The 15,415-nt window shown below is 36.5% G+C and overlaps 1 protein-coding gene across 6 annotated transcripts in view; it reads left to right on the forward strand.

Moving 5' to 3' along the window:
• l(1)G0469 (lethal (1) G0469) overlaps positions 1 to 13,758 on the forward strand; it is a 153,792-nt gene extending 140,034 nt beyond the window's left edge. For 5 of the 6 annotated variants that reach the window (XM_068386834.1, XM_068386831.1, XM_068386835.1 and 2 more), the window contains 4 exons: positions 1,835 to 2,388; positions 6,723 to 6,904; positions 8,163 to 8,266; positions 10,396 to 13,758. In XM_068386834.1, the coding sequence (XP_068242935.1) occupies positions 1,854 to 2,388; positions 6,723 to 6,904; positions 8,163 to 8,266; positions 10,396 to 10,513 (939 nt within the window). In that variant the 5' untranslated portion in view covers positions 1,835 to 1,853 and the 3' untranslated portion in view covers positions 10,514 to 13,758. Of the gene's footprint in view, positions 1 to 1,184; positions 2,389 to 6,722; positions 6,905 to 8,162; positions 8,267 to 10,395 lie in introns of those variants that run through there. The other variant, XM_068386830.1, reaches the window with a different exon arrangement.
• Positions 13,759 to 15,415: the final 1,657 nt, after the last annotated feature.

A 15,415-nucleotide genomic window follows, 5' to 3' on the forward strand; every position in this document is an offset into this window, starting at 1 on the left:
ATTATCATCATTTTTTACTCTTGAATATAATTTTTAGGGCATTTCTATATTTAGTTTTGATATGTCAATTCTTGCCACCATTACTGTCATCATCTATGAAAATGTTTTTGCCTTCGCAGACCATTCACGTCACAAGTAAGGATGCCGGTGTCGTACTTCGCTTCAATTTGCCTGACTTCAATATTGAATTCAATAATTGAAACTGGGTAGCGAGATACGTTCATTCTAAGCATATTTCTTTTTAAACATGAAACCGATGGGATAAGGAAAAACGATGTTGTTCAATTGTCCTAACCTTATATATATATATATATATATATATATATATATATATATATATATATATATATATATATATATATATATATGTATATATATATATATATATATATATATATATATATATATATATATATATATGATAAAACCGTGTAAATTATATATATATATATATATATATATATATATATATATATATATATATATATATATATATATGTATATATATAATTTACACGGTTTTATCTAAATATATATTTTTAACTTTAGCAATTCCAACTGTGCCTAATGGCTTTCGTAACGTTATATGAATTTTTGTTATATAAAAAAAATTCAATTATTATTGCTAACAGTATACGAGTAAAATTAAAAACGGCATTAGTTACAATTAGCACAAAACAATTTCAATAATCGGTTCAATTCATATAAAAATATACTTCAGTAATTTTTTCTTTTAAAATCTACCTGTATCCGGGAAAAACTTACACGCGACTGAATATTTAGTCGAATTATAAGAAACTAAACTAATTTAATTACCCAGTGACTAGCCGATTACGAAGCTAATCTTAGACATACCGAATGCCTTAAAACTACCCTCTTAATTTATCACTGTAGTCCATTCATTTCTTTCACTTTTCATTTAGACGCTGCCAATGAATGCCGGGTATGGTATGCAAAACTTGCTCGATGACGTCACAACATCATATAAACATCCGTAACGCTGTTTCGATAGACAATGAAGTAGTAATGAGGTTTAAACCCATAGAGGCAGCGTGCCAAGTATTCGATGCCGGCCAAGTACTCTTGACGGCACCCCGGTGTGTGAGCGTGAGTGCGTGTGCAACATCGTACGGCTGGCACCATGACCCGAGTCACATGCCATGCCACTATATATATACAAGGGGACAGATCCCTTCTCTTCTCAGTTGATTACCGGATTTCGTTCATCCCTGAGAGACCGTGAGAACACGGCTCTCTGCTAAGGCAAATAAGCGATCACAGGTCGTAGCCAATTGCTACAATACCGTCGGGAAACTCTCTTTGACTTTCATAACTGTAGCGGCAACAGTTAAAACAATCTGTAACATTTTAAAGTTGTACGGCTGAAACATAGGTTTCCCCTGGCCTCGTCAAATATAGTATTGCAACAAAATAATATTCTTACAAAAAGCCGTCAGACATAGAACGAACACTAACTCTAATAATAAATTATTGTCCGTTATCCTAATAATTATCGCAAAAGTCTGCGGATATCTGTCTCCAGTTTTGAACACAAAACTCCCGATTCGTGACGTCACAGTAAGTGAGTGGTTCTGGCGCCGACTCATCCTGTCAAACGAGTATAAGTGGGCAGCAGTGGGTTGAGATAAGCCAGTCTTAGCTACGGTGCGCTAAGAAAAGTACGGCATCGACATCCTTTTTACCTTGTGACTTGTAGCGAACGTTCTTGTCAAACCGCAAATATGATGCAAGTAAGTTCGATGTACGCGCAAGCCCTCGAGAGGCAGCTGGTCTCCCGGCGTTCACAACTGATCCACAACCTTTCTCGCTCCAGCTGTGGCCAGGCGGAACCAATGAGACAGGCTGCTGACGACCCATTCCTTGACCCTCTCCCTCCGCTTCCACCTCCTTCCAACAAACACCTGCCTGAGGAAGGCCACCACCAGGGTTTAGACATTGACCCCAAGGAGTGCACGGACCGTCTGTGTCGCCTCCCGTCGCAGTGTCGTGGCAGCCACATCCTAGGATCCCCACGTAGGCACAACACATCCTCGGCAGCAGCTGCTGCAGCCGCCAATTCTGCTTCCAGGTTGACACAATCCACTGGCAATCTCTCCGACTTTAGCCTCCTGAAGAAGAAGGAAATGATGGACCCTCTTCCCCTCACTCCCCCTTCGCCAGTGTTCGACAAGAAGGCCGCCAAGAAGCTGAAGGAGAAGCAAGACAAGGCCTTAAAGAAGGCGCCCTCCAACTTCATGCTGCTTACGCCCTGGTTTACCCGCCAGAATTGCGAGAAGCTCCTGTCGCAGGTGCGTTCGGGGGACATCCTCGAGTTCAACATCAAGCTTCACCACCACTGGGGCATCGCTGTGCTTCCCAAAAATAAACGTAAGTGGCCATTCTTCCCGTATAAGTAAAAGTAATGGAAGTAACAGTAACATGTACAGTATAGTACTGTAGCCTATTTCATTACAAATAGCATAACGATAGTATTTTTATTAATATGCTTATTGGTGTTGTTTATCTCTTTACAAATAGCATAACTATAGCATTATTATTATTATTGTTGTTGTTGTTGTTGTTGTTGTTGCAGCAGTAAAACATCAAACAATTCAGTATTTCAGATATTTATATATTCATGATCAGCAGATTTTTATTTTTATTCTTATTATTATTATTATTGTTGTTGTTGTTGTTGTTGTTGTTGTTGTTGTTGTTGTTGTTGTTGTTGCTGCTGCTGCATCAAAACCCCAAACATTTCACCATTTCAAAATATTTTCATACTCATGCTCAGCAGTAAAAGCACACAAAATGTATTGTGTTATTATTATTGTTGTTAATAATGAAGTCTTCCTGTTTATAATATCAAAGTTACAGCTTGGATTGTATATTAACACAACTCCCTAAAGTTGGCAATAGATATTGCAACACAAATTCTTTTCTCGAGGATAGCAAGTGCGTGATAACTGAAATATTTCCGCATTCCTTTGCATCACCCAAACATTGGTTTTCCCATCCCTTGTAACGTAAACAAAAACTTATATACGCTACTTTAGTTTTTTGACAGACCATTAAACTCGCACAGTGAGATGAATTAACAGAATCCCAATTTTGCTTCAACAGTTCTAGTGTAAAAAACTGCATCTTCAATATTTTGAAAAATTACCTGTCTGAATGATGTTCTAATGACACGAACTCGAAACACATATGCGAAATTACTAAATATTATTGCCCTTTTGTTTTCAAGTGTAGTCAGAAAACATTACATGTCTCTGCTTAATTTTCAAACATCAACGTGTTTTCCCACAAAACTCTCTCACCCACGTAAAATAAATCTTTCACTTCAATCACATTAAAGCATGTCCACCTTGTGGAGCATGGCCTAGTTGATATGTTGCGTCAACGTTCCGTTCGGATTGGCGTGCGTGAGAGAGAAAGAGGAAGGGAGAGAGTTTGTTTGGCTCACGTGCCATTACTCACGTAGCCATTTGTAGACTGGAATGGAAGCTGTTTCCCGCCAAAGGGAAGAAGTTGCTAGCTTTCCATTACGTTTAACCAATGGGCAAAGTGATCTTATCTATCTCTTTGCGTCAGGGATCATTCTCTTTCGTATTTATCTATTGCAACAAACTTCAAGCATTGATTGACCTTGCAGAGAAACGCACACGTCTGTAACACACTTAACTGCAAGGATGCTTTCATATATTCTCTCATTCTCAGACAAATATCAAAAGCATTGGAAGGCCAGCCCAGGTTTATAACGCTCTCTCTCTCTCTCTCTCTCTCTCTCTCTCTCTCTCTCTCTCTCTCTCTCTCTCTCTCTCTCTCTCTCTCTTATCTTAAAAGTATAGACAGTGCTAAAGTATAATTGATTTGTCACGCAACTTTTTTTAAGATAAATATTTTTTAGTAAAATACTCCTCGGCAGAACTTTGTTTTCTATCGAAAATCTATAGGATATGAGTTCTTTCTCTTTTTTTGGGTCGGAACTTTGCAAATTTCATGAAACTTCGTGTAATAAGAACAGTCAAAGTGGACATCGTTTTCTTTAAAAGAGCCCAAAACAACAGCAACTACCGAATTAATAAATAAAAAAACAATAGTTGATTAGTCCATTGTCTCAAAACAAAGAACTTGTGTGCACCCAGTGACCCAGGCTATGAAGAACGACACCGGTACATGCATTTAATTCAAAAGGGTCGAGAAAGTCTTTCGGTTATTTCTTACTGATAAAGATTAACAGGTCTATTCGATATCAGTCACAGGCTTAACTTTAGTTTGACAACTCGAAGTAGCAACCGGCATCTTAACAGTTGCAACGCCAGAATGTACCGCATCCTGCCAGACGTATGAAATAGGCAACGCCTTGCTTGCGCGATCTGCCACGATTTCCCCCTTCATACACATTTATTTTAAGATATTTTGGGAATAAATATAACGTATTGGAAACCTTCGAATAGATGTTACTAGAACAGATCAAACGTTTCACGTCCAGTCGATAATGATGAGTAAAAAAGAGAAAGCGAGATTCGACAATATTAAAGATATTCACCATACATTAAAACAATGACATTATAGGTTGAAGTTTATCAAATGAGCAATTTTTTAAACCATATACAGCTATTTCCTAAAAGAGAAAGGGAAAGAAAGGACCAGGACAGTAGATGTAAGGTTTATTTTTGTCACAGCATAGTCTGGTCTTGCAATCTAACCAGTTGGAAGCGGTTCCGTCTCTCTTCTCCTCTCCTTCATTCTCTTTATTCCAGTTCCCCAGATATGGAAATTAAGTTTATTTCTCTTAACGTTTCTATTTTTTTCACAAGCAAAAACATAATGCAAAATATCAAAACTTGTATAGAGTACGGTATATCACAGGCTTCTCCGTCATCCACCAGCTCTCATCACTTTTTTGGTAACCTCAACCTTATTGCAGGAGTCCACGAGGGTGATTTTGGTGATCACGAAGCCCGCTCGTGTTAGGAGTGGATGACTCGGCATTTTTTTTTAGCTTGGAATTTTGTCGAAAACTTAATTATTCCGCAAAGAATTTATTAGATCTGCTCGATTTATAACAGCATAGGACCCGGAGTGATTTTTATCTACCCTTGATGATTTGCATTAGGAATAAAAATCAATATTCATAAACACGAATCAGATGGTTTTAGAGTTAATATTTTGTAATACGACTTAAGTTTTCAATTTATTGAAGTTTAGGTTCTAAAAGGTCAACTGTCTTCCATATTTTCATTAGATCTTAAAACCCTTTCCTTAAGTAAATTTTTTTTTTCATATATAATCTTTGACTAGCAGCATCTTCATTTACCTAAAATAAGCCACCACGTCGCAAATTAGTACACCTGCGCGTGGACACAACCCGCAAACACACATTTATATGTATGTATATATATATATATATATATATATATATATATATATATATATATATATATATATATACATATATATATATATATATATATATATATATATATATATATATATATATATATATATGTGTGTGTGTGTACATATATATATATATATATATATATATATATATATATATATATATATATATATATATATATATATATATATATATATATGTATGTATGTGTGTACATATATATATATATATATATATATATATATATATATATATATATATATATATATATATATATATGTGTGTGTGTGTGTACATATATATATATATATATATATATATATATATATATATATATATATATATATATGTGTGTGTGTGTACATATATATATACAGTATATATATATATATATATATATATATATATATATATATATATATATATATATATATATATATATATGTACACATACATATATATATATATATATATATATATATATATGTATATATATATATATATATATATATATATATATATATATATATATATATATATATATATAGAAACACACACACGCGCGCGCGAGCGCACACACACACACACACACACACACATATATATATATATATATATATATATATATATATATATATATATATATATATATATATATATTCACTCTTCCTGAAATATTCATGCGAATCTTGCAAATACCAACTAAACGCTCTTCCACAAAAACAATTGAAACTATTTGTATTAAATTTCTCAACATTCAATAACTTTTCCAACATTCATTCAAAGAAAAAAAGCTTCATTTGAATAGATTACTCAAGGCTCCAAGGAAGTTTTTAAAGACAACCACTTCAATCTCCTTTATCGAACTACCGTAAGAGTTCATGAAAAAGAATGGGATATAGCAACAGGTGTTCAAAGTCATGGCTATCGGCTTCAGAAGTAATTGAGTGGGAAGAGGAGTGTGTTATCTATACTGGAGTGGGGATGCAAAGGAAGAAGGAAATCAACTCTCCTTTTCATTTCTTTCTGAATTTGGGATAAGAAAAAAAACGAACAGCTCCATGAGATGATTTCCACTTGGGCTAACCTTCATGGTGACTTATGGGAAATTGTATTTTATGGTGAATTGCTTAATAACAATGATGATTTTAACAACAATGATAATAATTCTACAGTAGTGATAAATTCTTGGCAATGAGTTTTAGTTAGCTTCGTTTTAATTTTACACTTAGAAATAAACACTTATCACATGTTGTAGACCGGAATTTTTTAATCACTGTCAAAACTCTAAAATGAGACCGTATTTTCCTTACAGTTGCCAGCTTGGGTACCCTGGAAATGGCCCATCTCCTTCGTGACAAGGATGGCCGTCAGAGAGTGGTCCGCCAGGCCCTGAAGGACTACTGGACCGAGGGCGTCACTGCAAGGATCAACAACTCTCGAGACGTCCACAAGCCACCACTGGCTGCCGGAGAGGTTACTTCAACAGCCCTAAAGGTAAAGATGATCTCTCTCTCTCTCTCTCTCTCTCTCTCTCTCTCTCTCTCTCTCTCTCTCTCTCTCTCTCTCTCTCTCTCCTTGCTTAGGCTACAAGAAAATAGATATTCTACCGGGGCAAACTGCCATTGTTCAGAACGCCCCCTCAGTTTTGAAAACTATTCTTGATTAAGAATTAATGTCAAACTTTTGCTGATTTAAAAGATATTGGCTCGACTTCACAAAACACAACCTGTTTTGTTATTGTACATACAGTACACGAAAGCCATGTAACTCTAAGAAATACTAGTCTTCAAAAATAAGTCTAAAGTCCTTTTCTCAAAACAAAAATCCTACTATAGAACGAATAAGCAAAAGTATTTCAATAGCAAGTTATTTTCTGTTTTGTACACTTCGTTCAGCAGATTGTACATGAATCACAGAGTGCTTTATGGTACACCTGGCTTTTTAGTCAGGTTATACCTGTGTTGAAATTGTATTAACGATAGCCGAGTCCATAAAATTAAGTTGCTCTCATGAAAAAACTTGCAAACACATGAATTTTCATAGTTTTGTATAAAGTAATATGGTTAAGCCATGCGATTAGCGGACGGATGTTGTTGATAATAAATCGCATACTTGGCAGATACATGCTTCGTGAATTAAAGCATCATATTTTCTTACTTCCAGTATGGTTTGCTTTAAAAATTCACTGACTTTAGAAGGATCCCTGCTAATGTTTTTCCTTTAGTAGTAATATACACGATGATGACAAATTATACATAATATCTTTATGAATCTTATTGCCCCCATCAAGTGAGGTTTTCTTAAAGACTAGAATACATGAAATTACACTAAACAAAAATTTGAGTGGGATAGTAAATGTTCTAAGAAAAATCTAGACAAGAATAAAATACAAATGTCAAGTAGTAAAAAACGATCGATAAAGCTGAAATACATAAGTGTCTTCCGCCAGCAAATATCGACTGATGATTATTAAGTAGATTGATTTAAGGACCAGACAGTGACCAGTCGCCAAGGTCCGTTCCACAAAATGCTTGAAAACTACGCAATGTTCTTGGGTATTTCCCTCCCTTATCGTATATCTTTCTTACATATAATATCTCTGCACAAAGTATGATACATGATTATACAATTCGTGAGATGCAGAACTGTTGAGAATAATATATTCTGATCCTAATTTGTTTTATAAATGAGCTAGAGCTGTACGAATGTATTGAGTAGAGTCTGATTGAGGGTATAACTTTCCTCTGAACAGTTGATCGTACAGCCTTACCGAGTGTGGCAGAACTCAGAACAGATGGTCGTCCATTGCCGATATGGAGAGGGGCAGAGGGCAAGACAGCTCAGCGACGCAGCAAGGTAAGGAAGTCCTGTCTGCTCCCAGACTTGGAATTTAGCTTCGACTTGGTATTTATCTGTGTGGATGTTATTGGATGATTGTAATCGGTACTTTATTGTTTTTGTCTTTCCTGTATCGTTATAGAAAGGGGGCAGAAGAAAAAAAAAAAAATGAAGGAAATTTGACAGGACAAGATTTTTTTTTTTCAATTTTCTGTCAGGTGCGGAATTGATGACATGTGTGTAAGCATAATTTTTTTTGTATACCGAAATTAAAACGGACATTTGCATCATTAAATGTAAATGTTGTCGATGTCTTTCACAAACTTGTAATGTGTGTGTGTGTGTGTGTACTATAATGCAAAGTGAATCGGTCTTCTTTTACGTTTCAAGGCAAGCTTATTACCCAATGAGTGTTGTCGAGGTATTTGATGTCAAACATTTTGTAAAGGTCGGTCCGCCTTCTTTGACCTTTAACTTTTCCTTCATGTTTGTTTTCCAACATTACTCCTTCCTACCGGTGGCGTCATGTCTGGCAGTTCCTACGTTTCCGCCTTTCTGCCACAAGAGGGAAGTCATCACTTCCACGTCTCTCCCCCGATTTCCTTCTATCTTCGCAACCCCCCCCCCCCACCCCTCTCCTCCATGGCACTGCTTCCTTCCCCCAATCTCCATTGATCCCTCCACTTTTCATACCCTTCTCTGTACATCCCCCATTCCCCCACCCTCTCAATGACCCGGATGGACTTGTAATCTTGAAAACTCTCGAGGTTCGAGACGAAGGTTGTGTCAATCTGCTTCGACTGTTTTAATAACCACTTGTGCATGGCCCATCTCCAGTCTCATGTCAGATTTGTCTTCTTTGATTCCTCTTAAATTTTCTCACTTTTGTATTGTATATTTACTTTTGGTCTTTGCAACTGCGTGAGTCATCACGTTACGCAATGGACATTTATGCCTCGTTTCAAAGTTGATTCCCTCATACCCTTTCATTACCGAGCAACCAAAAGCATTTATCCCTGCCAAAACTGTACAGTTCAGATACTCTGAAGCAAGCAGAAATGTCTGGCATTCAATTTTATAGGTATAGAGTCATTTTTATGTATATGTATACATGTGCTCGTATAAGCCACGTACACATACACAGTAAGGTGTCCCAGGGAAGTTACAGTAATTAACTCGTATAACAGGAGACCGATATTTTCGTGACAAGTTGTTGTCACATAGATCACTTGGGGGAGTGTTGCCTTCGACCATTTGAAATGGCATGACTCATGGAAACTTTGCTTCTTACGGTCGAGTGCGTTTGGGAAGCAACTAGGTCAATAAGGTGACCTTTCACGGTGTTAGCCTCTTCGATTTTTGTGAAAGTGGAGCAATAGGGAGTTGGGTTATCACTTTGCGAACGAAGGAAAATAAACCTGTATGTCTTGTTAGCTTAGCACCTTTTTGTGTTTTATATTTATATTATCCGTTGGTTCAACATCTAAAAAGAGATGTGTCAATATTACACTGACAAGAAAGAGCTTGAGGCATTTTTATTGTGATTTTTTGAGAAATTCTTAGCTTCATGATAATCCCGTGAAATAATTATGAACATTTTGATCATGAAACGCAGTCTATAGAAAATACTTGATTGTATTAAACTAATTTTTAATTGATCCACTTTTATTATCGAATATTCCCCCTTTGTGTAACACCAGTTCATGATACAATGTAGTTTATCTCCTTGGTCTTCAGTGTTGATGTTCTAATGTAATTTTTGCTATTACATCATTCTAATTAACTGCATAAATCAGGTTTTTGGACCATCCAAGTGAATTGATTCATGGAATTTCTCTTCTAGTTCATTTCACAATGACTGATTGTTATGTGGATCTGGACGATTTCAATTAGATTTAAGACAATTTACATAGATTAAATTAACAAAATAATGTCTCTTAATTCGTCACTATTGAGTCATTAATTCAATAACCGAATCGACTCTATCTCCCTGACTCAAGTGTTCAGATTTAATCCATTTTACTTCTATAGACTGCTTCTGTTATTAACTTGATACAGGTAATCTTCCGTAATAAAATTATTTCAAGCCATTCTCCTTTTTATCTCAGGTTAGCTAATGTCATTTCCCTTTTTACCTTTTTCTGCAGATGGGGATCGCTGAGCAGGTGCGTCGGCCTATGGCTCACCCTCACCTCCTCGACACAGACTTCGCCCACCGGTTCGCCCAAACCGATTCGACAGAGGACGGTATCCGTCAACTTCTGAGACAGGGATAGGCCTAGTCTTCTCCTCCTACTCTAGGTCCTCTTCTTGAGAAACAGAAGCACGGTATTTATGTGAATTGCCCAGACTCTGTGGTGGTTATTATTCCGTTATTGGAGAGATGGATATGGCTGTCGACTTGGATTTCAGTTATGCAGCGAAGGATTATTGATTTCCCCTTAACTTCAGCAGCAATTCTCTTGTCTATTCGCACCTTATTGGCTCAATGTTGTTGCCAACGGGGAGCTATTTGTTAAAGAAAATATATTCGAATTTCACTACCAATGCAAATTACATTTTCTGACTATTTTTGCTATTTGAGTACGAGATGAAAAAATTATATTACGTTGTTAGATCGAAGAAGAAAATTCTGTATTGTTCATCCCCTTTTAGGGCAGCCAGAATGTAACTAAAATATTAGAAATGCACAATGAAGTTAGTGAAATTAGATTAGATGGAAAAGAAAGCTTTTCTTACCTGTTGATGTCTAAAGTACACCTGTTTACAGCCAAAGAACTACACATGTAACCATACAGCACACAATACACATATAGAAATATACACAGTTTCAGTAAGTATCAATCCAGACGTAATTATGAGCATGGTTGCTGATGGCATGATCATTTTTGTTCTAGTCGCGTTTTTAATTAACGATCATTATTACTATTACCACTACGGTAGAGGCAGCTCATCAAAGATTCAGGAAATGTCTTTTGATTTAAATTTGTCCATTTTTCCATTCAACTGATTGATATTAAACTGCCGTGGCAACGACGAAGGTCATCGATGCCCAAGTTTTCAGATTCCATCGAAGAGATCTTCAGTCAAACATGTCATCATTAACTGAATAATAATGTTTTTTCTTCTGGATGTCCCACTGAATACGAAACAACCATATACAATGTAAAAACTTCGCATATTTATTCTTTAGTTAAAGAATAGTTACGTGAATTCTATCCACTCGTATTCTTTAGAATAGCATAGAATACTGCCGCTCATGAAGATTATTAGGAAAAGTAGACTTTTGCTAAGTGGAAATTTTGGATTTGTTTCTACAGGGTTAATAGGCTTTAGACGGATCTACGGGAAAGGGCCAGATACCCTTTTTGTTATTTTCTTTTAGTACAAATCTCCACGTTTTGAAGCTAGGTGATTCTAAAGGACGAGGGTTCGTCATGAAAACCGAATTCCTATTAGCTCGTCGATGTTATGATGACGTACGGACATGGGTAGAGGAAGATCCCAGCATAGTCAATTTAGAATAGCTAGGGTTTAAATTGCAAGCTCTTCTCCACTAATGAACAGCGTTATTAGGTTATCCTCCGGGTCTTCAAGCTCAAAAATGCCAGCTTGAAATACAAATTGAAGGAATTTGACTATGGTTCAATTTTTATGGCTGACGGAGGATTTTTTTTTTCTTTTTTTTTTCTTTTTTTTTATGAGACCGGTTATTGACCATTAGCTCAACCCTCCTTTCTCCTTCACTTAAAGACTATTGATCAGGGCGTTTCTAGATATCCTAGTAGTCTATGCGATTATCTCAGGTGCGAAGTCCCAGATGCGTAAAACGCAAGTGATTAGCTAATGTGTGCAGTGTGTTTGAAGGGTGGAATGAGGTGAACTGCAAGCAAACTTTTTTTTTTTTTCCGCTCCATGTCCGTACAAATAGAGGAAAACTGAAATTGCCTTTCTCAGGCGAAAAGATTCTATGGCGACGTCAGCAGCGCAATGACAGCTAGAGAGAACCCTGGCTTCGTCTGAACCCACCAACTTTAAAACGCCAGTCCACGCTAGGGATCGATGTTATTTGGGAACCTGGTAGTTTTCTAGTGTTTTAAATCCGCTGTCGTCTTTTAGAACTTCTTATTATCTTGTCTATCTCCCACCGAACACTTCCAAATGCACAAACGAATTGAATTACCATTAACAACGACATTTTCAAACCTTTCACACATGGGAACATGATAATGAAAATCACTAGTTTTTATGATCCTCAACTCTATATTTCTTTTCCCCTAATTATTTTATAGTGCCAGTTTTATCTGTAGGTGATCCCGTAGATTGAAATGAGCCTAAGAGGATGCCAACCCGCTAGAGACACGTAGGGAGGAAAGAATTGTAATCTAGAGTTATATTTTAAGGGTTTCATTTTCACAGGTGACTGCAAAAGTGGAGTCACTGCTCTTAGGGAGTTCCTAAGCTTCTGAATTTTCTTCGAATATTAAAGGAAGGGATTATCACCTTTGATATGTATATAAATGAAAACGCACTGGTGTCATTTTGTAGTTAAGGAACCAACGTTTATCATTAATAGTTTTTTGTTTTTTATTTAGTGAGTAGTTCAGATAACGTGTTGGTAAACAGATTGATGCTGCCAAGCCCAAGGTTTGGCTTTGGCAGTCGCTATACAGCATAGGTATTTTTTTAAAATATATATATATATTAAATAGCCACGTTGTCAGATATACTGTATATTTTACAATTCACGTCACCCATCATCATTCCATTTCGTTCATTACAGGTAATTGATCAGCATCATCCACTTTTGTCAAAATAGAATCGTCATTTCTCTTAATTTCATTTTCTTTATCTTTTTTCACTAAAACTTTTCTTCCGCTAATTCTTCTCTTTATTCGCCAAACTCATTTTGGTTTCGGGTATATCATTCCAGTCCTCGAGCATCAGGACTCCTCAACTCTCAGCTGTGCCCCGCGGAGAGCGAGCTCCCTTTAGTTGTGCATTCAGATATATTTTTGTTTTCCGTTAACAATGCCAAAAAAGTTGATTGTATATGGGCCAGAACGCACCCTGCTAGTTTTAACAGTTGTTGGCTGTTGCCAACTGTACCTTAGAATGTTGGGTGTTGTTCCAAGTCCCTGTGGGAGCGAGCGATTTCTGTTTCTTACTTTTTTACAATGATTATTCTCCGGCCAGTCGTGAGAGCGTCTTTCAGAGCTGCCCGAAGCCGTTATCATTCGACGAAAGTCACATCGCCTTCATTATCAATAACGCAGCTGTCGTATTTGCGATAATACACGTCCTCGTCACAAGTGTTGTTGCTCTCTTTTTTTATATCTTCGATACGACCAAGCGACTTTGGAAAGTCTCGCCTTTGGTTGTATCGTATTATCATTCCCTAGAGACGCGCCACTATACCATCCTCTCAACCTCCTTTCGTCAACTCTCTCTCTCTCTCTCTCTCTCTCTCTCTCTCTCTCTCTCTCTCTCTCTCTCTCTCTCTCTCTCTCTCTCTCTCAGACAAAAAGAGTACTTGTTGCTTATTCAATTCTGGAAGCGTTTCCTCTTGTTTTTCTCTCCCGCTTCCCCTCCTTTATTTCTTCTGCATCCTTCACATCTTCATGCATACACACGCACGCAATTCACTGACCTCTTCATTCCAAGACCTCCCTTGACCGCCATCTTCATTCCATTGGTTCGTTCCTCAAGTACCTGAAGGAGAGGCTGAGATGAACTATGTCACATCACTGTATTTGTGATATCATTGGGTAATTTCAAAGGTGTAATGATGACATTAGAAACTTCTCTTATTATTAGTATTATTATTTGTAAAGTGAACATCATATTGAGTTTTTGAAAAAAATCTTTGTGTTATTTTCCTCTATATTTTGGCCATTGTTTTTTTTTTTTTTTTAATGAAAAAGGAAAAATGTGATGCATCATCGGATATTGTGATATATTTCTACCAAGTGGAGATTGGTTGTCAATAAGCAAATGACCTTTGCGAGGTACTGTAACGAGTCTTGACCTCGGTTTCGCTCTGCTGTGACCTTCCGTGCTTATGATAGGTGCTTCCTGCCTCATCGTCTCGTGAATGTTTCATCAATTCTTTCATAGATATTACTCGATGTTGCTTGTTCTGCGTTACGATATTTCTCTCTCTCTCTCTCTCTCTCTCTCTCTCTCTCTCTCTCTCTCTCTCTCTCTCTCTCTCTCTCTCTCTCTCTCTCATTGTAAATAAACAGTTGTTTATATTTTAGGTAGGTTTAATGCAATGATAAGAAACACCATTGTTTTGTTTTGTTAGTGATGTAGTCGTTTTAGATAGCGTGCTCACACAAAGAAGCAGACAGTCTTGAATTATGTGTGTATGCATTCTTATATTCTTTCCGTATTCTGTTACTGTCATTGATCAAGAATTAGTTTAAGATCCATCTCCGTTTTAACATAGTAAGAATCCACTTGTTTTTTCAGCAAAGCAAGATATTCTTTTAAATATTCTTGTTTTTCAAATATGCCGCTGAGAAACACTACTTCTGCCACCTCACAAATTTTAACAGTGATTAAAGGCGTTGTTTGCGCTTTGCTAAATATTAATTAAAGTAACATTCTGATAAGATGAAGAAAACAAAAAAGCTATTATTCAAGTTCTTATTCATGGTGGAAAGATATTTGTATAGCAGGATACTCCTACTCAAGGTCACTTTTGGTTAAGATTCGAATATTTAAAGTTGATTTTACAAAATTTCGTATCAGCTAAACCTTAAGTCTCAAATTATTGTTGAAAAATTTGCTTCAGTAAATAATAAGAACGGTTAGAGTGAAAAGTTCAATGAATTCCAAATGCCATTTTCTGAGCTGAACCTAGTCTTCTTAAATTGTACTGTGCCAGAGGCTATCTCATTTGTGCCAAGAGACTAAACTGAAGGAAATTACCAATTAGAGCTATATTTCCTGCATTTATAGTTTACGTTGGAGCAACGGATTCAATTAGTTTCGAAGCGTTTACACAATATTATTCAAACACCTCCTGGCTTTGCGTCAGACTGGGTGAATAACTGTGTCGATTTTAATTTCGGCAGACCATTTTCAGAGGATGGAAGTGGATCAAACGTCTCCCCCCACCTCCCCTCCCCCCCAAAAAAAATCATAAAGTCACCAAAGATG

This window comes from Palaemon carinicauda, chromosome 14 (genome assembly GCF_036898095.1).
Source record: "Palaemon carinicauda isolate YSFRI2023 chromosome 14, ASM3689809v2, whole genome shotgun sequence".
Lineage (NCBI taxonomy): Eukaryota > Metazoa > Arthropoda > Malacostraca > Decapoda > Palaemonidae > Palaemon > Palaemon carinicauda.